This window comes from Protobothrops mucrosquamatus, unplaced genomic scaffold, assembly GCF_001527695.2.
Source record: "Protobothrops mucrosquamatus isolate PMUCROS unplaced genomic scaffold, P.Mucros_1.0 scaffold157, whole genome shotgun sequence".
NCBI lineage: Eukaryota > Metazoa > Chordata > Lepidosauria > Squamata > Viperidae > Protobothrops > Protobothrops mucrosquamatus.
In genome coordinates this window covers 359,006-381,974 of record NW_015386521.1, presented here as the reverse complement: position 1 = coordinate 381,974, position 22,969 = coordinate 359,006, and the positions used below count along the sequence as shown (strand labels likewise).

Genomic DNA, 22,969 nt, shown 5'->3' with positions numbered 1-22,969 from the left:
CGTTTTGAAGCTTGCCCCCCCCTTTCCCCTTTCCCGAGAAGATTGCAAAGGGCTCTTCTTTGCCTTCTCCCCCCTCCAAGAAAAATTGAGTCTTCAGAGCATCTCCCCTTTGTTTACCTTTCCCCCCTCCTGCCTCAGATTCCTCTGTTAGAAATTGGTGGGGTTCACCAATTCCCCCCGTTTAAATAAAGAGATTATAGAAGTTTCGCAGGCTCCCCCCCCCGCCCCCAATGTCATCCCCCGAGAACGGTCTCTCCCCTTTCTCTAATTTGTCCTGGCAAAGTTCCTCTTTCTGCCCAACGTAATTCCTATCCCCCCCCCCTTGTGATTTGACAGCTTCCTTCCCTATCTTGCCGAATCCCTCTTCTGTCAATTGAATAGTCGTGTCCACAATCCCATCTTTGGACTCTTTGGGGGTTCTGGCATCCCTGATCTGTTCAACCTTGAATCTCTTACTTTCCCCCATTTTGACTGATAACACCTTGGTCCCCTGGGAGAGGCAAATCTGCTGCCAGTTTTTTCTGGATTCTCCTCATGCTATTTGCCTTCCCTAACTAACTCCGAAGCACTTTTAGGTCCTCTTTGAGGTTCGCCTTCCTACCATCAAGGACTCTTACAGGGGGTTTGATCAGTTCGCCCATCTGTTCACCTCTTGCTGAGCTACTAACCCTTTCTTAGTTGTTTCCAAATTAGTGCATCTTTCATGTCAATCCATTTAAGGACCATTTGTCTTCTAATTCAGACTATGGGCTACTTTGTTGTGGGATAGCTATTTTCTGGGTTTTTCCCCCCCCTGTGCCAGTTTGGGAGGTGAATTTATTGCTTAAGTGCATTCTCCGATCAGCAGACTTGCTTAGTACCTTGAAATTAAATTTATATGTGGGAAACTGGAGTCAAACTCTTCTAAGAGAAGACTGCAAGAGAAGCCTTTGAAAGCATCCCTATCAACCCTCTGTGCACCTTCGCCAACTCAAGATGTCAGAGAATCAACCCAACAACACCCATCATCCAATGAACAATAATGGGGTGGGTGGGGCCCCCGCTGGCAATAACCGAGGGGTCCGCAATCTCAACCAGAACCCTCTCATCAATGTTCGGGATCGCCTCTTCCATGCCCTTTTCTTCAAAATGGCTGTCACTTACGCCCGCCTCTTCCCATCATCTTTCCGTCGCATCTTTGAATTCTTCATACTCCTTAAGGTAATGGTGTAGGGGTAGAGGGAGACATATTTCCCTTGTATCTCTATATTTTCATATTGGTGTGGAATAGAGTCAGTAATGTTTGAATGCTCACCAAAGCTTATGAAAAAAAAAGTTTTAGCCTTTACAGATTTGAGGTGGGGGGTGGGTCATTTTTTCCCTTGGAGAATATTTTATTGGCTCGTGATAGATTATTCTCTCCATGCCCCCTCCTCCACAGGCCTCCTGCACATACATCTATTCAGATTTACAAAACTTCCCCAGTGCTTAACTTTGATTTCTTGTGCTAGGTGTTACCCAGACTATCCTGTAATCTTTTTAAGAACCATGGGGATGAATTCATTTTATTCAAGCTTTAAAAATTGTCTTTTATTCATTTATACTTCATATTTCTCAACCATCAATCTCCCTCAGTTTTGCTCTGCATGCAGTACATGTTCTGTACTGTATCATTTTATATATGTTTGTGTGTGTGTATATATATATGTGTATTACATAGTGTATCCTCTGTTGTTTTAGCTATCATGTTTTTTCTGTTACTTTTGTACCCCGCAAAAGTATGGCACTATTATCTTCATTTAACAAATGGGAAAGAAAAAGCTAAGGCTGAAGGGAAAATGGTTTGTCTAGAGCAGTACCTGCATGTGAGAAGTTTGTGAGGAATAAAGTGTAACTTCCCGTGGTGTTTCTATTATAATATTTCCTAAATTCATGCTAGTCTTTTTTCTAGTTACACCCCACTGTGGGCCCCTGTTCAGCCTCTGATCAGCTACCATTTCAAAACTCTCTTTACATCTAATGCAATCACGCCACGTACTCACCATTGTATATGTATGCTTATATATATATGTATGTATGTGTATGTATGTATGTATGTATGTTATACATATCAGTTGTATATGCCTTTGTGGAATATGTTTGGTCCAGTTTTAGTTCTTTTGCTCCGAGGTGTTAGCAGTGAGAAATGCACCAAACTCAGTATCAACTTTGTTAAAGATTGGCTTCACTTTTATATCCAGGTTGTTGATAAACTTGCAGGAAAATACCAGGCTAAAAGAACTTCTTTAAGGTTCTGCTAGTTCTTCAGTTCTCTGCCTTAATTTTACTATAACCTAATTAGTAAAAATTTCCCTGTCAGTCATTTCCAGTTTTAGGGCACTGTGCTTATCTCTGTTTCTTGGCCAAGGGAGCCAGCGGTGTCCGAAGACAATTTCCAGGGTCATGTGGCTAGCGTGGCTATAAGCCATGGAACCCTGTTATCTTCCCACTGAAGTGGTGCCTATTTATCTACTCGCATTTCCATGCTTTCGAACTACGAGGTGGGCAAGAGCTGGGGGAAGTAACAGGAGCTCACCCCTTTGTGTGGTACTTGGGTCTCAAACCCGAACTGCCAGCTCTCCAGCTGACTAGCTCAGTGTCTTTAAAATTAGTAGGGCTGTGTGTTTTCTTGCCGTGGCATTTACAGCTCTATAATTTAAAGCCCTTTGTTCCCGAGGATCATAAAATGTTTTGGATATGTTTTGCCATCTTCTTTGAATTGGAGAGCCTCATTCATTTGCAGTTTGAAGGCAGTGGTATTGGTCTGCCACAGGGGACCATTGTAAGGATTATAACAAGCTAACACGATATGTTTAGAACTCCCAGAAGAGCAAGAAGGAGATAATTTCTGTGGGTTAGTTTTAAAAAGCTCCATAAAGTTACCAGGCTATAAAAATGGTTTATTACTCTCCCAGAAGGACACTAATCCATGTTTCCATAGTAAAGCAGGAAGAAAAATGCTTTTGAAAACCTGCATTAGCAGGCTGATTGTTGTTGCTTTGTTTTGCTATCTTAAAGTTGCCTTCTCATAATCTGGCTCTGCCTAGCCATCTGGCAGTACTAGCTGACCTTGACTGAGGTAGAAAGCAAAACAGGGGCAGCCCCTCTAGATATTTGGAGGCAGAACGGCTGGGAGGTCCAGGGCCAACAACTGGACCAGGTGGTAAAACAAAATCCGAGAAGGTGGCAAGGGCTGCTTTATGAGCTGTTGCCAAGGAAACTGCCTGATGTAAGTCACCAGAAATCAAGCTCAACTGATTGAGATTTTACCTAATGGTGCAGAATAGCTTATGATGAACGGAAACATATCATGGCAGCTGGCTTAATTTCTGGAATACAGGTGGTCCTCGATTTACAACCTTTGTTTAGTGACGGTTCTTAACCTTGTGAACTCTAAAGCTTCCTCCTTCCGCTATGTATTCAAGATGGACAGCGAATAATATTTAGATGTTACTTATATGTAAGGATGTAGGTCTATACATATGTTGTATATAGTATGTTTTAAATGTGTTATGTATGTGTACACTTTGAGAGCAAGTAACTAAATTTCATTTTTAATGTGTGCCATTGTGCCCACAGGAAAAAATGACAATAAAGGTCTGTCTGTCTGTCTGTATCATCCATCCATTATCTATCTATCTATCTATCTATCTATCTATCTATCTATCTATCTATCTATCTATCTATCTATCTATCTATCTATCTATCAATCTATCAATCTATCAATCTAATCTATCTCTATCTCTATCTCTATCTATCTATCTATCATCCATTATCTAATCTATTTTATCTATCATCCATTATCTATCTATCTATCTATCTATCTATCTATCTATCTATCTATCTATCTATCTATCTATCTATCTATCTCATCCATTTCACACTTAATGACATGTAGCAGCATCCCTTTGGTCACGTGAACAAAATTAGGACATTTGGCAACTGGCATATATCTTATGATGGTTGCCATGTCCTGGGCTCAGGTGTTTTTGACCTTCTGACAAGCAAAGTCAGTGGGGGAAGCCAGATTCACTTAACTGCCATGCTACTAACTTAGCAACTCCCATCGATTCACTTAACAACTGTGGCAAGAAAGGTCGTAAAATGGGGCAAAACTCACGGAACAACTATCTTGCTAAGCAATGCTTAGAATGCTTAGCAGGGTCAATTGTGGCCGTAACTCGAGGAGTACCTGGAGTTACAAAGGAAGAAACCCTCTCTACCCTTTTGCTCAGAAATGAAGTGGGCTGGCTGGGAAGGAGGGGAGGATGCCGTCTTCCTTCTAGAAACTGGTTCAGAATGGAAAACCTTTGAAAGAACTTTAGTCCATGGGAAAAGGCAATTATGGATGGAGGGTGCATGGAGCCAGAACCCAAACTGAGCCAAGTTTTAACTATTTTATATTCCCCCCCCCCATTTATTTTATATTTTATTATGTTATTATTTATTTATAATTTTGGTGCAGTGGTTGAGACGCTAGGCTAGAAGCCAGGAGACTCTGGGTTCTAGTCTCAGATTAGGCTTGACAGCCAGCTGAGTGACTTTGGGCTAGTCTCTCTCTCAACCCAACTTACCTCACAGGGTATTTTGGTGGGGAAAATAGGAGGAAGGAGCTCACCACCTTGAGTTAATTATAAAAACAATAAAGGTGGGGTATAAATAAATAAAAATATGACACACGGTGTGTAATCAGGTTCCTTTATAGAAGGGAAGCTTGATGGAGCGTTCGTATTTATCTTGCAGAGGCTTGGGAGACGGGGAGGCTGCACTTGTTGTAATTTGTTATTTCTCTGTCTCTCAGGCTCTCTTTGTCCTCTTCATTCTGGCATACATTCACATCACCTTCTCCCGCTCCCCCATCAACTGCCTGGAACACGTCCGGGATAAATGGCCACGGGACGGCATCCTACGAGTTGAGATCCAGCGCAATTCCAGCCGTAACCCCGTTTTCCTCCAGTTCTGCGAGAGTGAGAGGTTTCCAGGCATGGTGGTTGAGCCTGCTGTTGGGTCAGAGGAGGAGGAGGAGGAGGAAGAAGAAATGACCGTGGAGATGTTTGAGAATAGCTCCATCAAGGTACCGTGAGGGAGAAGAATGAGTTGCTTTGTTAATGATGATGCTTTTTCCGCTTCTGTAGGCAGGTCCTTCCACTGGTTAATTGTTCTGACTGTCAGGAAGTTTCCCCTTAGTTCTAGGTTGCTTCTCTCCTTGATTAGTTTCCATCCGTTGCTTCTTGTCCTGCCTTCAGGCGCTTTGGAGAATAGCTTGACTCCCTCTTCTTTGTGGCAACCCCTGAGATATTGGAAGACTGCTATCCTGTGCCCCCTCGTCCTTCTTTTCATTAAACTAGACATACCCAATTCCAGCAACCGTTCCTTGTATGTTTGTTTATGTTTATGTTTATTTAAATTTGTATACCGCCCTATCTCCCTTACGGGACTCAGGGCGGTGAATAGGCGATAATAAAAATCACAATAAATATATATTCTTGTATGTTTTAGCCTCCAGTCCTCTAATCATCTTTGTTGCTCTTCTCTGATAAGAGATGTTGAATCAGATTGTCCAGTTGATTCAGTTCCAAGTTTCCAGTTTGTAGCCGATCCAGTTCCACAGAAAAGATCAGAAGGGGCTGTCCCCTTACAGCTGTGGTTCCTTTAAAGCAGGGGTCCTCAACCTTGGCCACTTTAAGACTTGTGGACTTCAACCCACAGAATTCCTCAGCCAGCAAAGCTGGCTGAGGAATTCTGGGAGTTGAAGTCCACAAGTCTTAAAGTGGCCAAGGTTGAGGACCCCTGCTTTAAAAGATAGACTGCCTCCATTGCTGTTGTTTTTTAAAAAAGAATGACTCTTGTCAAACTTTCATTGAAAAAAGGGCAGCCAGGATGGTGAGTTGTGAAATATTTAGCCTGATAAAAAGGCACCCTGGAAGGTGACATTTTGTCCTCAGATCATCTGTAAAGCTCTCACGTGTAAGGAATGAGAGCAGATCTAGAACCAGTGAATAGTTGATTCGGGGAAATGTCTGAAGAACGTTAGGAGAAATATCCTCCCCGAATGAACTGTGCAATGCTGAAACAGAAATTGCCTTAAGAGGTGATAGGCTGTTTGTTGCTATGTGTATTTAAACCTAAGTCCAAAAGATCATCTATCAAAGGTAAATGGATTTGGGGTCCTGCATCAAACGGGGATTAACTGATCCTCCTAGTTCTGTACTTCTAAATACAGGTTAAATTTAGCTGTTGTAAATAATGGCTGCCAACAGACCGCTCTTGGTTCTTAAAAGTTGGTTTGAAAATGCTTTTTTTCTGCATCTGATTCTATGACTCATCTTGGAAGGCGCTATTTAATGATAGTATTTCCAACCTCCCCTTTGTAAAAAAAACAAAACCCACAAACTGTAATGATTTAGAAGTTTAGAAACAGTAAATTAACAGTCTCACTATAGCAGACAAAGAACCATTGCAGCTCCAGAGCATTCTACTAAGAAATACAGGATAATTTTAGTTATTTATGTATGCATTTTAGAAATGTACAGTACAGGTAGTCCTCAATTTACAACGGTTCATTTAGTGGCTGTTTGAAGTTATAATGGCACTGAAAAAAGTGACTTCTAACCATTTTTCACATTTAGGACTATTGCAGCCTCCCCCTGGTCACATGATCAAAATTCAGACCCTCGTATTTATGACCATTGCAATGTCCTAGGATCACGTGATCACTTTTTGCAACTTTCTGACAAAGTCAGTGGGGGAGCCTGATTCCCTTAACAACCCTGTTACTAACTGAACAGCTGCAGTGATTCACTTAACAACTGTGGCAAGAAAGGTCGTAAAATGGGGCAAAATTCACTTAATATCTGTCTCACTTAGCAACAGAAATTTTGGGCTCCATTGTGGTTGTAAGTCGAGGACTACCTGTATAAGGCTGCTCAGTACTACAGTAGTGGCCAAAATTGTGGAAACCTTTGGGGAAAAGTGTACAGTAGAAATGCCACCTTTGGTTAAGTTTCCACCCATTTTTCTTCTAATTTCTTTATAACTGTAGCCTTGTTCACGTAATAATACTATTTTCCATCGCTTTCTGGGCGACCAGTCAACTCTTTGCACCATGACTTTAATTTTATTACGTTTTACAAGCTCACTCAATGAAAGAACACAAAAAAACCCCAACCAACTGGATAGCGATCACATCACACACTGACAAACGTCCTCCTCTCAGCTTCAATACGTGACATCAATAACGGAATCCTACTGTGATCTGATTGGCTCATTGCCAAAACAAGATGACACCCGATTGGCTCTCTTAAACCTCATGCTCATTGGCTACAATCAGATGAAGGAAACCTACCTGATATCAACCTAAGCAAATTGTGCTTCCTTTTTCTGGTTATTTGGCTATAACTTTTCATAGAATGCAGCACAGATAATTGAACAAACTATGTTGCATTGCATTCTTGATTAAATTATCTTTCCATTGATATATAATTTTATGGTACTACTCCAAAAATAAAGTAGTGTTATTAGTCATCAAACCTCAAAAATACACTTTTTTCAAAAGGTTTCCACATTTTTGGCCACTACTGTATATACAGTACTGTAAAATCAGTCATATAATACGTGGAAGAAATAACGACCATTAAAAGGCAAAAGAGACATCATGTAGGAGCTGCCACCCATTCTAACCCAAGGACAGGTTTTCAGAGCATAGGAACCTGGCCAAGGTGGAGACCAGCCGTCCGAGGGATGGTGCTCAAGAGGGCAGGTGCTGTGACTAGACTCCAGCATGTGACATTGCTTAATTGATTCAGCCTTGGGGTCACAAGGCAAACAAGGAATTCCTACACATGCCAGCCCTGTGATAACTTGTCTATCTCGGAGCTCTGTTCTTTTTTTTTTTTTTTTTAAGGAAGAAATTAAGTGTATATTTTAATAGGTGCCTGCTATAATATGAAATGAGGATCTGGATGCATTTTTCACTACTTTTACACTGCTGAGGATTACTCTGCCATGTTGAATACGTTGCATTTGTTCCAATGTTTCTTTGAAGAATAATTTTTAAAGGAAAGTGTTCCTCAAGATTTTCACTGAAATCACTGCTGGTCATTCGGAAGTTCTCCGACTTTAGGGGTTTATTACCTTTCAATCTTGCTTCATATTCCTATGACTGTCCTTGCCATTTTCTTTTCTGCTTTTTTTAAAAAAAATTTATTTTTTATTTTTCCAAACTCTCCCCCATACAGATACCGTGATATTTATCAGATATTAACATACATTCTTTTTACATTCTTATATATAAGATACTTTTAATGAAATAAATACATACACATGACTTTTGGTGTTGCTCGCCCATTTCCCCTTTCACTGCATCCCCACTGCATCGGAGCTCTGTTCTTGTCAACAACTTCTCTTGGTTTATCATTTATATTTCTAGTTTGATTTTCAAAGCTTTAACCAAGATTTTTTGTATACATGGTAGAAAGTCCTTATCTAGGTCAGGGGGTCTTCAAACTTGGCCCTTTTATGACTTGTGGACTTCAACTCCCAGAATTCTTCAGCCAGCATGCCTGGCTGGGGAATTCTGGGAGTTGAAGTCCACAAGTCAAAAGGGCCAAGTTTGAAGACTCCGGATCTAGGTCATTCTCATTGCTTAGCATTTGTATTTCTACTTTTAACTGTCTTCTCTGTCTTATAATACATACTTTTTAAAAATTACCCAGTATTTCTGGTTCTGGTATTTCTACATTAGGCTTTTTTTCCCCCCTCACATCTTATAATTTCTTTGCTAACGTCTTTTGGATGTAGTCTATTCATAGACGCAGATCATTGCTGATGTAGCTGCTAATTTCTGAGCTCATTCTTTAAAAATCCCCTCAGATATTTTAAATGTCATAACACTTTGTGTCATTTCACAAATCCCAGTGCTAACAAAAAGCAAAATGCAAGGTTTCACTTTTTTTTTTTCCCTTTTCCTTTGCGGCCTGAAATCTTCAGTTCCCTCTGGTGTGCAATTTCTGTAATCATAAAGTCTCAAATCTCTTTTATTACTCAGGATGGACAAAGCAGTTTAGTTCCTACAAATTTATTTATTTACTTATTACTTGTAAAATTTACTGGCCGCCCATCTTACCTCAGGATAACTCCAGGCGGCTTACAATCATAAAAGATAAAGACAAAGCTAACAGACATAAAAAAAAAAACTACAGAAAGCCAAAGTTAAAAGGCTGTTTATTATATCATTATTTCCAAAACTTATTATTAAGGTCTTAATGTTTTACATTTATCTGGACCCTTAATTCATTCCTGGAATCAAAGTCTTATTTAGTTTTCCCCATGTAGTCCAATTCTTTAAACACTTGAGCTTATGGTTAGGGTTATGGTTAGGGTTTTCTTTTTTTCAAGAATGGAAGCTCTAGCAGAGGGGTTTTCAAATGTGGCCATTTTATGACTTGTGGCTGAGGAATTCTGGGAGTTGAAGTCCACAGATCATAAAAGAACCAAGTTTGAAGACCCCTGCTCTAGCACCACATAGTTTTTCTAACTCGCTGGCTCTGAAGATCTCTAATAACCCTAAAATGTTAAATAGTCAATTTCTGAAAGTGATTTCAAAATGAGTGAGCCTGATGTCCTTTAAAAGGCTCTATCACAGTTGTGAGATGTTGTGGGTTTTCTTCTTCTCCTTGAGCTCAAACCTATGGGAAATCACCATCTTGCAGTCCGCTTGCGAATGGTAGCCATCCGAACCACAGGAGAGAATAGAATAGAATAGAGCTGGAAGGGACCTTGGAGGTCTTCTAGTCCAGCCCCCTGCTCAAGCCATCTCAGACAAGTGAATGTCCAGTCTCTTCTTAAAAATCTCCAGTGATGGAGCGCCCACAATTTCTGGGGGTAAGCTGTTCCACTGGTTGATTGTCCTCACTGTCAGGAAGTTTCTCCTTAATTCCAGGTTGCTTCTCTCCTTGATCAGTTTCCAACCATTGTTTCTTGTCCTTCCCTCTGGTGCTCTGGTGAACAACCTGGCCCCCTCTGCCTTGTGGCAGCCCCTCAGATACTGGAACGCTGCTATCATCTCTCCCCTATTTCTTCTTTTCTTTGGACTAGCCAAACCAAGTCCCGCAGCCGTTCTTCGTATGTTTTAGTCTCCCGGCCTTTGATCATCTTAGTTGCTCTTCTCTTAATTTTTCCCAAACTCTCAACATCTTTTTTGTGATATGGTGACCAAAACTGGCTGCAATATTCCAAGTGTGGTCTTACTAGGGTTTTATAAAGCGGTACTAATACTTCGCGTGATCTTGATTCTATGCCTCTGTTTATACAACTCAGGATTGTATTAGCTTTTTTGGCTGCTGCTGCACACTGCTGGCTCATCGTCAAGTGATCGTCCACTAGGACTCCAAGGTCCCTCTCACAGTTGCTGTTTTTAAGCCAGGCCTCGCCTGGCTTAAAAGTAACTTTCCATCCTCTCCTTATCTGGAGAGGTTTTGTAGAACCAGTCTAAGTAGCCATGGTCATTATCTCTGACCATTTGGAGACCTGCTAGTTTACCATGCTCTCCCCGAAGTTAAAGACTTTGTGATGTCTTTAACGCTCACCATTTCCTGCAGCTAATTTGGGTTTGCAAGCACAAATCTAAATCTTCTGATGGGAAGATGGTTGATAATATGATCTCCTTCTACCCATAAAATACAAAAAAGCTGCAGAACACGCTGAGAACAATAGAAGCTTAGCTTAAAAGGGGCGTATATAATTCTGCTCTGTAGGTACCTGTAATTGCTTTGGCAATCCCTATTCAAACCGGGAACCAGAGGATTTGCTGAATTAAGCTAAATCTCAGAAGCAGGTTTAAACTGGGTAATGAATTACGCAGGGGAAGGAATATGTGCAAATTCTCTTTAATTTACATAATTGAGGTGCACATTAACTTAAACAAAGCTTCAAGACACATATTACATAGATGCTTACATCCGGTGAGATTTGAGGAGCGCGAGGAATGCCTTTATAATGCACACGTCTCATTTAGATGATACTTGCATGGAGAATTAATTTGCTTCTTGTTCATTTGGCACCTCGTTGATTTATAGAGTGAGGAAAACTTCAGAGTCCACTTTTCCTCTTTTTGATTATGTATAGATGCAGGACAACACACTCACCCCCCACCCACCCACCTACCCCCATTATGCTACGTTAGTGCTTCAGTCTCTTACTGTGTTCTGGTACTGAAAAGCATAACTCAACTTCTGGGTAATCAGAATCATATACATTTAATTAATTTTATTTAATTTATTATGGTTGGTCACATAATCAGCTAGTTGTTTAGACTGGATTTGTCATTTTTATCTACCTATTGAGTTCTTTCCAGGGACTTGGAATAGAAAGATGTTGTTTGTTGGTGTTATTATTTACGTTGTTGGTGCTTAACTGATCTCTTTTTTTTCCTTCGTCTCCAACCTTGTAGTTCACTTAAAGTTGCTTATGTCTGTACCTGCTACTTGTAGTTTGTGACCATAATGAAAAACCTGTCTGTTTTTCATTATGGTTGTTGGTCTTCTTTCTTCTGGCTTGTTGCAAGATCTCCAGAGTCAGCATACATTCCTTTAACATACTATCTGATCTCATCCTGTGTGAGGAAAAAGTACATCAAGGGTTGGTTTGAGCCTAATAAGGGCTTGTCTTGTATGGCAAAAACCTACCTCTGAATGGAAAGCCTCCTTTGGGAGGAATTTACTGATTGAACTCAATTTACTTTTTAATTTCATTTCCTTTTCTTCACGTAATTCCAATATATTCCTTCCGATAAGACTGGAGAGAAGAGATTGAAAAACCAATGTGGTGTTACCATTACTTTTTCAATTTCCAACGCTAAAGGACAACCTGCAATACGATCAAAATGGTAGATTTGTCCTCTGCGTTATCTTTCCCCTTTTCTGCATGAAGAATAGTTTACATCAGAGGTCCCCAACCTTTTGGGCACCAGGGACCGGTTCCGTGGAGAGAGGTTATTCCACGGACTGGAGAATGCGTGGTTTTGTGTGCTGCCTGCATCTCACGTATGAGGCTTTGCTTGTTTGTGCGGATCGATTCCTGGCATGCTGCGGCCCGGTACTGGTCCACAGACCAGGGGTTGGGGGCCCCTGGTTTACATGGTGTTTGCATTTTGCATTTTGTAGTGGTACCTTGGTACTCATCATTAATTGGTTCCTGGAGGCGCGATGAGTACCAAAAACAGTGAATACCAAACAAATTTTTCGCTTAAGGAATAATGTAGTGCAGAGGTCTCCAACCTATCCGGGCTCGCAGCCTGGAGGAGAGAGGAGCAGCTTCCAAATTGGTGTGCATGCATGCACGCACGCACACAGGCATGCACAAATGGGCCGTGCACACCCGCCCAGTGCTGGTGGCCAAGTTCGCGCCTGCACGCAGGCGCAAATGGTGCTGCGGGCGGTAGTGGGCTGCGGCTCATAGTTGGGGACTCCTGATGTAGTGAGTCACAAGGCAATTGACACCAACAAGTTCTAGCTTGTGTATTGAACACCAAACAAACAATGAGTACCAGGGCAAAATTTTCATGTCAAAATGCATTGAGCACCAACTTCAATGACTTTCAAAGCAGTTGAGTACCAAGGTACCACTGTACAGGTAGTCCTTGACCTACAACAGTTCATTTAGTGACCATTCAAAGTTATAATGGCACTGAAAAAAGTTACTTATGATTATTTTTCACACTTACAACCGTTGCAGCATCCCCATGGTCATGTGATCAGAATTCAGATGCTTGGCAACTGACTCACATTTATGATGGTTGCAGTGTCCCGGGGTCATGTGATCCCCTTTTGCGACCTTCTGACGAGCAAAGTCAACGGGGAAGCCAGATTCATTTAACAACCATATTACTAATTTAACAACTGCACTGATTCACTTAACAACTATGGCAAAGAAAAGTTGTAAAATGGGGCAAAATCCACTTAACAAACATCTCACTTAGCAACAAAAATGGACTGAATTGTGCTCGTAATTTGAGGACTATCTATATTTGATTTTACACTATTTTACTATGTTTTACAGGTAGTCTTTATTTAGCAACTGTTCGGTTTTGACGACTCCGTCATTAAGTGAAATGGTTGCTAAGTAAACATGTAAGAGAGAGACTGCAAAGATCACTGGCTGCTGCCATTTTCTTCAGATAAAGTTCTCTCAGACAGTGTCCTATGCCTGACCTGTTTTTCTCCTATTTTTGCCCCTGGACAGGGCAGAAGGATTACTTAAACAAACTATCTCTTCCTGGGCTATTTATTTCTGCGACACAGAAATAAAGTTCCCTAAAGTTCACAAACTCAGCTGGGCAAACTAACTTAGGTGATTAGAACTGTGCCAGCTGGTAGCTTCTGCCTGAAACTGACCAGACTTTAATCTGTTTCACACTGACATGGCAGTCAATACAGGCATTGGGTGGAAAATGAATCTTTTATTACCATTCATTACTGTCATGTTTGCAAAGGGTCACTCTCTGTGTCAGTTGCTAAACGAGGACTACCAGTATAATATGCTGTCCAGAGATCAGTTGAGCCGCGATTGGTTAAAACATTTTAACAGGTCAATAAATTGGGGTTGGGGGGCTGAGGAGTCGTTACTTCCTCTGCTGTGCAAAAACATCATCCATGTTCTTTGTGCCCTCATTAATTCCTCCGTATGCTTTTTTCTCTCCCTTCATTGATAGTTTGATCTGGATATCGAACCCAAGATCTTCCACAAGGCAACTCGGCTGAGTAATGCCCACATTTTGTCCCCCAACGAAAGCCAAGAATTCTCCTTCGGCAGCGAGCCAACCGCTAAAGGTATGCAGCCTCTCAGCGAGACTGTGTCCGAATTTGAGATGCTAGCCAAAGCAGGTAAAGCTACGTTGTTCTTACTTCCCGTCTTGTTCCACCTGTACATCACGTAGTAGTTGTTGGTTTTTTTTCCATTCTCCCCCTTGCATCAGTCACTTTTTTCTTTTGGCATGAGTTTTCCCACTCCATCTACCACTCACTCTATGCTCCCTCCCAAAAGAACAGATTTTAACTTGACTTCTAAACTGGCACGTGGGCTAATTTCCTTGGGGAAGTGGTGGACTTGCCAGAGAAAGCTCCTCGGCTTGTGACTGACTGCCGGTTGGATCTATATCAGGGGTGTCAAACTGCCGGCCCGTGGGCCGGACGCGTCACGTGGAAGCCGCGCCCACCCCATTGCCGGCAATGACAAAACCGGCCCGATACGTTGCGCGACGTCACGTGACGTCGCGAGTTTGACATGCCTGATCTATATGATGCGGAAGCTTTTTCTGCTGCATTTGTTGATGGGGGACACATATGGAAGGCGGAACAGTATTGCAACAGAGAAAATGGCACAGCTTTGGATAAGAAAGTAATATTTGAGGGTCATTTGTGTCTGGGCTCCATTTATTAGTATCCTGAGAGCACTTATAGGGAGATTTCTTCACCTCCCTTTATGCTGAACCATTCTTATTAGGCACCTCAAATAAGAATTTGACAGAGGAAATAAAATGCTGTGTCTCACATTGAATACCACACAGGTAGTCCTCGATTTATAACAGTTCATTTAGTGACTGTTCGAAGTTACAGCAGCGCTGACAAAAGTGTCTTATGATCACTTTTCACACTTATGACCATTGTAGCGTCCCCGTGGTCATGTCATTTACACTCGGATGCTTGGCAACTGGTTCATATTTATGACGGTCGCAGTGTCCCGGGGTCACGTGATCTCCTTTTGCAACCTTCTGGCAAGCAAAGTCAGTGGGGAAGCGGTGATTCACTTAACAAATGTGGCAAGAAAAGTTGTAAAATGGGGCAAAACTCACTTAACCAATTTCTCACTTAGTGATATAAATCCTGGGCTCAGTTGTGGTTGTCAGTCAAGGACTACCTGTATACAAGTTGCTGAAAGGGGGTATTATTTTCCAGTACAGGCTTGTGAAATTCTCAAATGCTGCTGGGTGACACAATGGATGCTTACAGCCTGGCCCAGCAGGGCTATTCTTACATTTCATTCTTTTTGTTAAGACCAGTCAAACCTGAAATCAGAAGTTTACATTCTTACCTGGTCTGAAAAGAGCTGGCTCATTATGTCTGAAATTTAACCTGAAATTTGTGCAGATCTCAGTTTGCATTTCTACTTAGTAAAAAAAGACAGAATCTTGGTTAGTTTTGCTCTGTCTTTCCCACCATTGGAGTGCCAGAAATGCCAGGACTACAGCTTTCAACAAATTTGTCTGTTTGCCATGCTGAGATCTTATCCAGTATATCCATAGGTCAGGGGTAGCTCTTTTATGACTCGTGGACCAACTCCCAGAATTCCTGAGCCAGCCATGCTGAGGGAAAGGGAGAGGTTTCCAAGCTCAGCCATACTGGCTCAGGAATTCTGGGAGTTGAAGTCCACGAGTCATAAAAGAGCCAAGGTTGCCTACCCCTGCCGTAGGGTGAGGATTTGGGAACGGCCAATAGTAATCTGAGCTTGCAGAAGGAACCTAACAGTGCAAAATTAGCTCATGTGCACCATTTAGAGTAAAGCAGGATTCTTTAAAGCAGGGCTCTTCAAACTTGGCCCTTTTATGACTTGCGGACTTCAACTCCCAGAATTCCTCAGTCAGGGCTGGCTGAGGAATTCTGGGAGTTGAAGTCCACAAGTCATAAAAGGGCCAAGTTTGAAGACCCCTACTTTAAAAGCTCGATTATCTGTTTATTACATTTATACCCTGCTATCCTGTTCAGAAAAAACATTGAAGTGGGCTTACTTTTTCAAAAATGCACACCAAAGAAGCACAGAAATCAATCAATAAAACACAAAGAATTCAGTCTTTAAAAAACGTTGCCTGTCCATGCAATTAGAGTGTGCCTTTTTAACATCACTCTGATTTTCGGTATCATTTGAATAAACATTTCTAAACTGTGTCTTTATTTCTTCTATCCTGGCCTCCTAAAACAATTCTTTTTTGGCTGTATTTGTAGTGTGGCCGCAGGAAGAATACATTGTGGAATATTCCTTTGAGTACGGATTCCTCCGCTTATCCCAAAGCACCCGTCAGCGCCTGAGCATTCCTGTCATGGTGGTGACTCTGGGTAAATTTCTATTTTACCATTCCATTCTTAACCATTGCTAAGCCTCCAGAAGTTATGGGTACTGCAACACTGAAATGGTGTAGGCCAGGGGTAGGCAACCTTGGCTCTTTTATGACTTGTGGACTTCAACTCCCAGAATTCCTCAGCCAGCATGGCTCAGCTTGGAAACTCTCCCTTTCCCCTCAGCATGGCTGGCTCAGGAATTCTGGGAGTTGAAGTCCACGAGTCATAAAAGAGCCAAGGTTGCTTACCCCTGGTATAGGCAAGTGTTTCTCAACCATGGCAACTTGAATATGGGTGGAATTCAACTTCCTGAGTTCCCCAGCCAGTTTTGCTGCCAGCTTTGCTGGCTGGGGAATTCTGGGAGTTGAAGTCCATCCATCTCCAAACTGCCAAGATTGAGAAACATTGGTAGGGTTTCCTGCCTGAGTAGGGGGTTGGACTAGAAGACTCCAAGGTCCCTTCCAAACTCTGTTATTCTGTTAAGCAACTCGTAAGCTTGGAAACCAAGACGGAGGGGTTATCAAACTAATAATCAGACTGCCACAGTATAATATTTCATTTCAGGTTTTGTTTGACTATTGCTGCAGATATGTATGTATGCTGCCAGCAAGCACTCAGTGTGAGTGAAAAGAAATGAAAATGAAATATCTCAGTGGCAGGAGATTCATCTTTTAAAATGGGGGGGGGTTTTCTGCAGGAGGGAGAGTGGAAGATATCGGCTCCCCTAGCCTTAAGAATCGTTTCTGTATTTTAGAACGAATGTTATTTTAGTTTAAACATTTGGCTTACTAATTTAGTTAATGCTCCGTGAATATCTGGGAACACAGCATTTGCCAGTGATTGTTCGTTGCATTTCATTGCTCCCAAACTTACAGAGAAATTGTTAATTTCCTTACAATTAAAATAGCTGATGGATATTTGATCTTCTAATCTAAGAGGGAGCCCAGATTAAAAATAGGAATCCTGATTCTATGGCAAATGAGGCTGCTGAATGGAGGAGGCCAGCATTTTCTTCTTTAGTCACGGGGTTCCCAAACATGGTAGCCAAGAATGCCCCCCCCCCCCCCACACACATACACCTCTGGTACCCTTATCCTAGCCCAAGGGTAGGCAACCTTGGCTCTTTTATGACTTGTGGACTTCAGCGCCCAGAATTCCTGAGCCAGCCATACTGGCTCAGGAATTCTGGGAGTTAAAGTCCACGAGCCAAAAAAGAGCCAAGGTTGCCTACCCCTGTCCTAGCTAATATTTTATCAAAATGTTCTTTTTTCCCTAAAGAAACAGAAAACTGACATGCTACTAAACAAAGCACCAGCCTCCAACATGACTTTTGGAATATCTCTAGGCCCCAAACAATCCCATAAGTGTCCTTAGCAAATAAGAAATATGTTTTATTTTCTTTTGAAGTGTGTCCCCTATTATTCTCCTGGGATCCATAACTTTTAAAGTTCTCAGTGGGCCCACCAGTCCGAAAAACATTTGAGGCAACAGTTGGGATTAGTTAATTAATTAGTTAATCCTTGGGGTTAAATAGCAAAGGCAAACTTTGCTGCAGATTTTTAGTCCTAGAGCAGTGGTGGCGAACCTATGGCACGGGTGCCAGAGGTGGCACTTGGAGCCCTCTCTGTGGGCACACGTGCCATTGCCCCAGCCTTGCCTCCCCCCATGACCCCCTCCTCTCCAGCAGCCCCCCTGGAGGAGAGTCGCCCCCAAGCGTGGCCCACGTGAAGCAGCGTAGCCAAGGACATGGCAGCCAGGCAGCGTAGACAAGACTCTGCCCTCACGCCCCATCATGCAGTTGATGTTGTGGGGCGCAGGCAGAGAGCGTGGCCACCATGGTGCTGCCTGGGCGATCTGCGGCGGGCCCTGGAGGCGGTGAGTGGCCCTGCGGGCAGGTGGGATGGGGGCGGGCAGGGGGTGGAGCAGGGGCGGCGCCAGTTTTTGGGCACTCGGTCTCTAAAAGGTTCGCCATCACTGGCCTAGAGTTTTCCCAAGGAAAGATGGGAAGATAAAATTCTTTCCAGTTTGTATGGATATCAAACTTTCTAGGACCCAGGGAAGTGTCAGTCATCAGACTTCCATTTTATTTCAGATGTGCTCAAAGTCTTACCCAGTTCCTTTGAAAACTATTTTTCCTGACATTCAGTTTCCATTTTGGATAAGCTATTGCTACCTCATTCAGACTTAACTCTTTGAAACCAAACCTTTTTTCTCTAAGACCAAGACTCACTCATGTCTTCCTTCACTCTTATTTATTTAATAATACAATAAGGATTATGATATTTTAAACATACATTTTTAGTGCCAGTTTCTGCCTTGAAAATGTTGGGCAACCCATTTCAGATAGTTTTAAGTCTGCAAATTGACCCCCCCCTCCCTGAAAAGTGGAGGCTTTTTCCTTCTTCCAGCCTTTTCTCCCAATTTTGGGAATTGTAGTCTACGCATTTCAAAAAGTCACTGTGGTTGAGGAACACTGTGTTAGACTTTTTGCATTTGTGTGTGTGTGTGTGTGTGTGTGTGTGTGTGAAATTCTGCCTGTCGGTCTTTTCTGCTGTAATTTAACTTTGCCTGCCTTAATTCTTCTTACAGATCCCACACGGGACCAGTGCTTTGGAGACAGATTCAGCCGTCTTTTATTGGATGAATTCCTAGGATACGATGACATTCTCATGTCCAGTGTGAAAGCCTTGGCTGAAAATGAAGAGAATAAAGGTTCGCAAAATAGGCATGTGGGTTGAAGCAATAATAATAATAAAGTTGGAAGGGACCTTGGAGGTCATCTAGTCCAACCCCCTGCTCAGGCAGGAAACCCTATACCATTTCAGACCAGCATTAGGACAGACCTCTGTGATATGCTATATTGTTTTGGATTGCTGTGCTCTCTTGGCTGCTGCATGTGTTGCAGTGTTTTACATTATATTTTGTATTGTTTTCGCCTGCTATAAGCCGCCCTGAATCCCTCAGTAGATGGGCAGGTCTAGGAATTGAAGCAACAAGTTAAACCATCTCCCAGAAAATAGAAAAGGGCGACTGTTGGACATTTGGCTGTTTGAAGTGAGAGACGGTCTTGATCCAGTTACAGGTAGTCCTCGACTTACGACCGCTTGTTTAATGACAACAGCCCTGAAAAAAGTGACTTACAACCGGTTCTTACACTTATGACCATCATAACATGGTCGTATGATCAAAATTCAGGTGCTTGGCAATTTGGCCTGTATTTATTTTTTATTTTTTATAATATTTTATTAATTTTCCAATTTGACATTTGAATATTTAAAAAGCAACGTGGTGACTGGGTTAATCAATAGTTCAATAACAAAATCTTAGTGCAAATCTCAGCTTACAGCATCAAATATTTTTTCTTTTTTCCCCATAACATTTACTGTCTCATATTCAGGTTAGTACATTTCTAATTATATCAACTCAATAAGAACATCATTATTACATTTATCAATAAATTTTTAGCTTCTACATATCTTAATTACATTCAATCTTCATAAACAATCCGTATCCTGTTATTGATTTTTACTCAATTTTTGATTTCTTATCAATATTCCAATTCAACCTTTGATATTTCTAATTTTCAGACTTTGGGTAACCAAATACAATTTGGCATGTATTTACAATGGCTGCTGCATCCCCAGGTCATGTGATCACCATTTGTGACCTTCCCAGCCAACTTCCAGCAAGCAAACTCAATAGGGAAAACCAGATTCACTTAACAATCATTTGATTCCCGTAACAACTGCGACGATTTGTTTAACGACCATGGCAAAAAAAAAAAAAGATTGCAAAATCAGATACGACTCACTTAATATTGTCTTGCTTAGCAACGAAAATTCTGGTCACAATTGTAATCCTAAATCAGGGACTGCCTGTATACAATATCACCGGGATGGCTGTGTATTTGTAGAACAATATCCCACTGCTTTAATTTGCAACATCTGTGGCTGAGCCCTTTTTTTCTTTCTTTATGACAATATCATAGAATTAGAAGGAGCCACTGAGTCCAACTCCCTGCTCTGTATAGGAAACTGAATTAAAGCTGTAGTAATAGGTAGCTGTACAGCATTTGCTTAAGGATTATGAGTGTGATTATCTTCTTCCTATTTATAATTTACTCATTGTTTGCAGACATGAAAGCCTTAGCAATGCTTTCTGGAATGTTTTTCTGCTTGGGCCTCCGATGGGGATTTGTGCATATAAAATAATCTCGGTTAGATTATACTCTCTTGTATAGGGGACTGCTTTGAAGCCTGTTCAGACCTTTCCAGATAGAAGGGCAAAATTGCAACCTGGTTAGAAACTGGCCATTAGGAAAATTACACGGTTGCTGTGTCAGCCGCTTTGACCGGCAGCCTGTTTCTAGAAAAAAATGGAAACTTTGAGTGTTCATTTTAAAGCCTTGAAAGTTTGTCCCTTTGATATTGCTCTTTGGTGATTTTTGGAGGACCTCCAAACACCACCCCCCTATGAAACAAAGGCTTTGGGGCATCAGTAATGGAATAACATCTTTACACCCCAGTTTTTAAATTCCTAATCGCTACGGCTAGAAAAAAAATGGAAATCACAAAAGCCAAAATAGGCACATTTGAAAAAATCTCAGTGGTAGAACAAACTGCATGAATTATCTTTGTGGCTGGTAAATGAAATGTGAATGCAAAGTTAGCAAAATTAGACCTGGACTTGTGGAACATGCCCCAAGAGGTTTACCTGGCATTTGTTTAGGGCAGGGGTAGGCAACCTTGGCTCTTTTATGACTCGTGGACTTCAACTCCCAGAATTCCTGAGCCAGCATGGCTCAGCTTGGAAACCTCTCCCTTTCCCCTCAGCATGGCTGGCTCAGGAATTCTGGGAGTTGAAGTCCACGAGTCATAAAAGAGCCAAGGTTGCCTACCTCTGGCTTAGGCTGCCCCCCCCCCTCAAAAAAAAGTTGAGTGGCTTTTGGGGAGAGCGATTGGTGGTTGACTGATGGGATTTTGAAGTACAGGTAGTCCTCAACTTACTACCACAATTGAGCCCAAAATTTCTGTTGCTAGGTGAAACAGTTGTTAAGGGAGTTTTGCCTTATTTTACGACCTTTCTTGCTCCAGTTGTTAAGTGAATCACTACATTTGTTAAAGTAATGACAATGGTTGCTAAGTGAATCTGAAGGCAAAAGGGGATCACATGACCCCAGAAACACCACAACCGTCACAAAGATGAATCAGTTGCCAAGCATTCGAATTTTGAACATGTGACCGTGGAGTTGCTGCAACGGTTGTAAGCCTGAAAAATGGTCATAGGTCCCTTTTTTTCAATGCCATTGTAACTTTGAACAGTCACTAAATGAACTACTGTAAGTCGAGGACTACCTGTATGGTTTTTTTTTTCCTTTTGTTTATCATGCTGAAGAGCAACTGACTGTTTTGAGTGTGTGTCTCTTTGAGTCAGACCTGACTCCTGGTGAATACAGGACAAGGCCAGGCTGTTTTCTAGGAAGCATTTTTGATAGTGATTTGCAAATGTCTCCTGAGGGTTGAGAAGGAAGGAGTGGCCCAAGATCACTCAGCTGGCTTCCAGGCCTCAGCAGGATTAGAAATGATACTCCTGACTCCTACACCAGCCTCTTTAACCATTAGACCAAACCAGCTCTTATGTTATTATTTTATTATTTTAACACATCTAAATATGTTGGTCACCACGATGTAAAAAAGATATTGAGACTCTAGAAAGAATACAGAGAAGAGCAACAAAGATGATCAGGGGACTGGAGACTAAAACATATAAGGAACGGCTGCTGGAATTGGGTATGTCTAGTTCAGGGGTAGGCAACCTGGGCTCTTTTATGACTCGTGGACTTCAACTCCCAGAATTCCTGAGCCAGCCATGCTGAGGGGAAAGAGAGGTTTCCAAGCTGAGCCATGTTGGCTCAGGAATTCTGGGAGTTGAAGTCCACCAGTCATAAAAGAGCCAAGGTTGCCTACCCCTGGTCTAGTTTAATGAAAAGAAGGACGAGGGGTGATGTGATAGCAGTGTTCCAGTATCTCAGGGGCTGCCCCATAGAAGAGGGAGTCAAGCTATTCTCCAAAGCACCTGAAGGCAGGACAAGAAGCAACGGATGGAAACTAATCAAAGAGAGAAGCAACCTAGAACTAAGGAGAAATTTTCTGACAGAACAATTAACCAATGGAACAACCTGCCTCCAGAAACTGTGAATGCTCCAACACTGGAAGTTTTTAAGAAGAGACTGGACAGCCATTTGTCTGAAATGGTATAGGGCTTCCTGCCTGAGCAGGGGGTTGGACTAGATGACCTCCAAGATCCCTTCCAACTTTATTATTACTATATATATATTTCAATAGAAGAGAATATATGTAGCCTAGGATTGAACTGTTGAGTTTGTGATGTTTCTGAGTTTGGTTGATTTCCTGCAGATGTTTCATTATCAGGCTAGGTAACATCATCAGTGCAAGGGAGAATGGAGCTTGCTGATTGTCTATACAGGTTATCCTGCACTCCTTCTTCATTAGTTTCTTGATTAGAATATTAATTCTTCCCTGATTATTCAATCTGGTGCTATTTCCTGCTACTCTGCCCCGTTGGCTGCTGGGGAAAATGTACTCTAGGCAGTTTGTTTCCTTCCTAGATTTTTAGTCATTCTTTTTAAAGAGTCTATGGATCAGGTTTATCTCTATCAGGTTATAGGGAAAGAGGCAATTGTGGTGCTGTGTGTGTGTGTGTGGAGGGAGGAGATGGATGAGTTTGTTCAAATATGCTGTAAATATGTGTGTGTACATATTTGTATATTTGGAGACTGTATTCTGATAATAATACACAATATGTGGTGCACCATATTGTTG

General features: G+C 41.8%; 1 protein-coding gene across 1 annotated transcript in view; it reads left to right on the top strand.

The window, feature by feature from the left end:
• The first annotated feature begins 946 nt into the window (after positions 1-946).
• Positions 947-22,969, top strand: part of TMEM259 (transmembrane protein 259) — a 33,217-nt gene continuing 11,194 nt past the window's right edge. Inside the window, exons 1-5 of the mRNA XM_015813458.1 lie at positions 947-1,200; positions 4,820-5,092; positions 13,727-13,898; positions 16,014-16,124; positions 18,717-18,839. Coding sequence (XP_015668944.1) covers positions 976-1,200; positions 4,820-5,092; positions 13,727-13,898; positions 16,014-16,124; positions 18,717-18,839 — 904 coding nt within the window. The 5' untranslated portion in view covers positions 947-975. The remainder of the gene's footprint in view (positions 1,201-4,819; positions 5,093-13,726; positions 13,899-16,013; positions 16,125-18,716; positions 18,840-22,969) is intronic.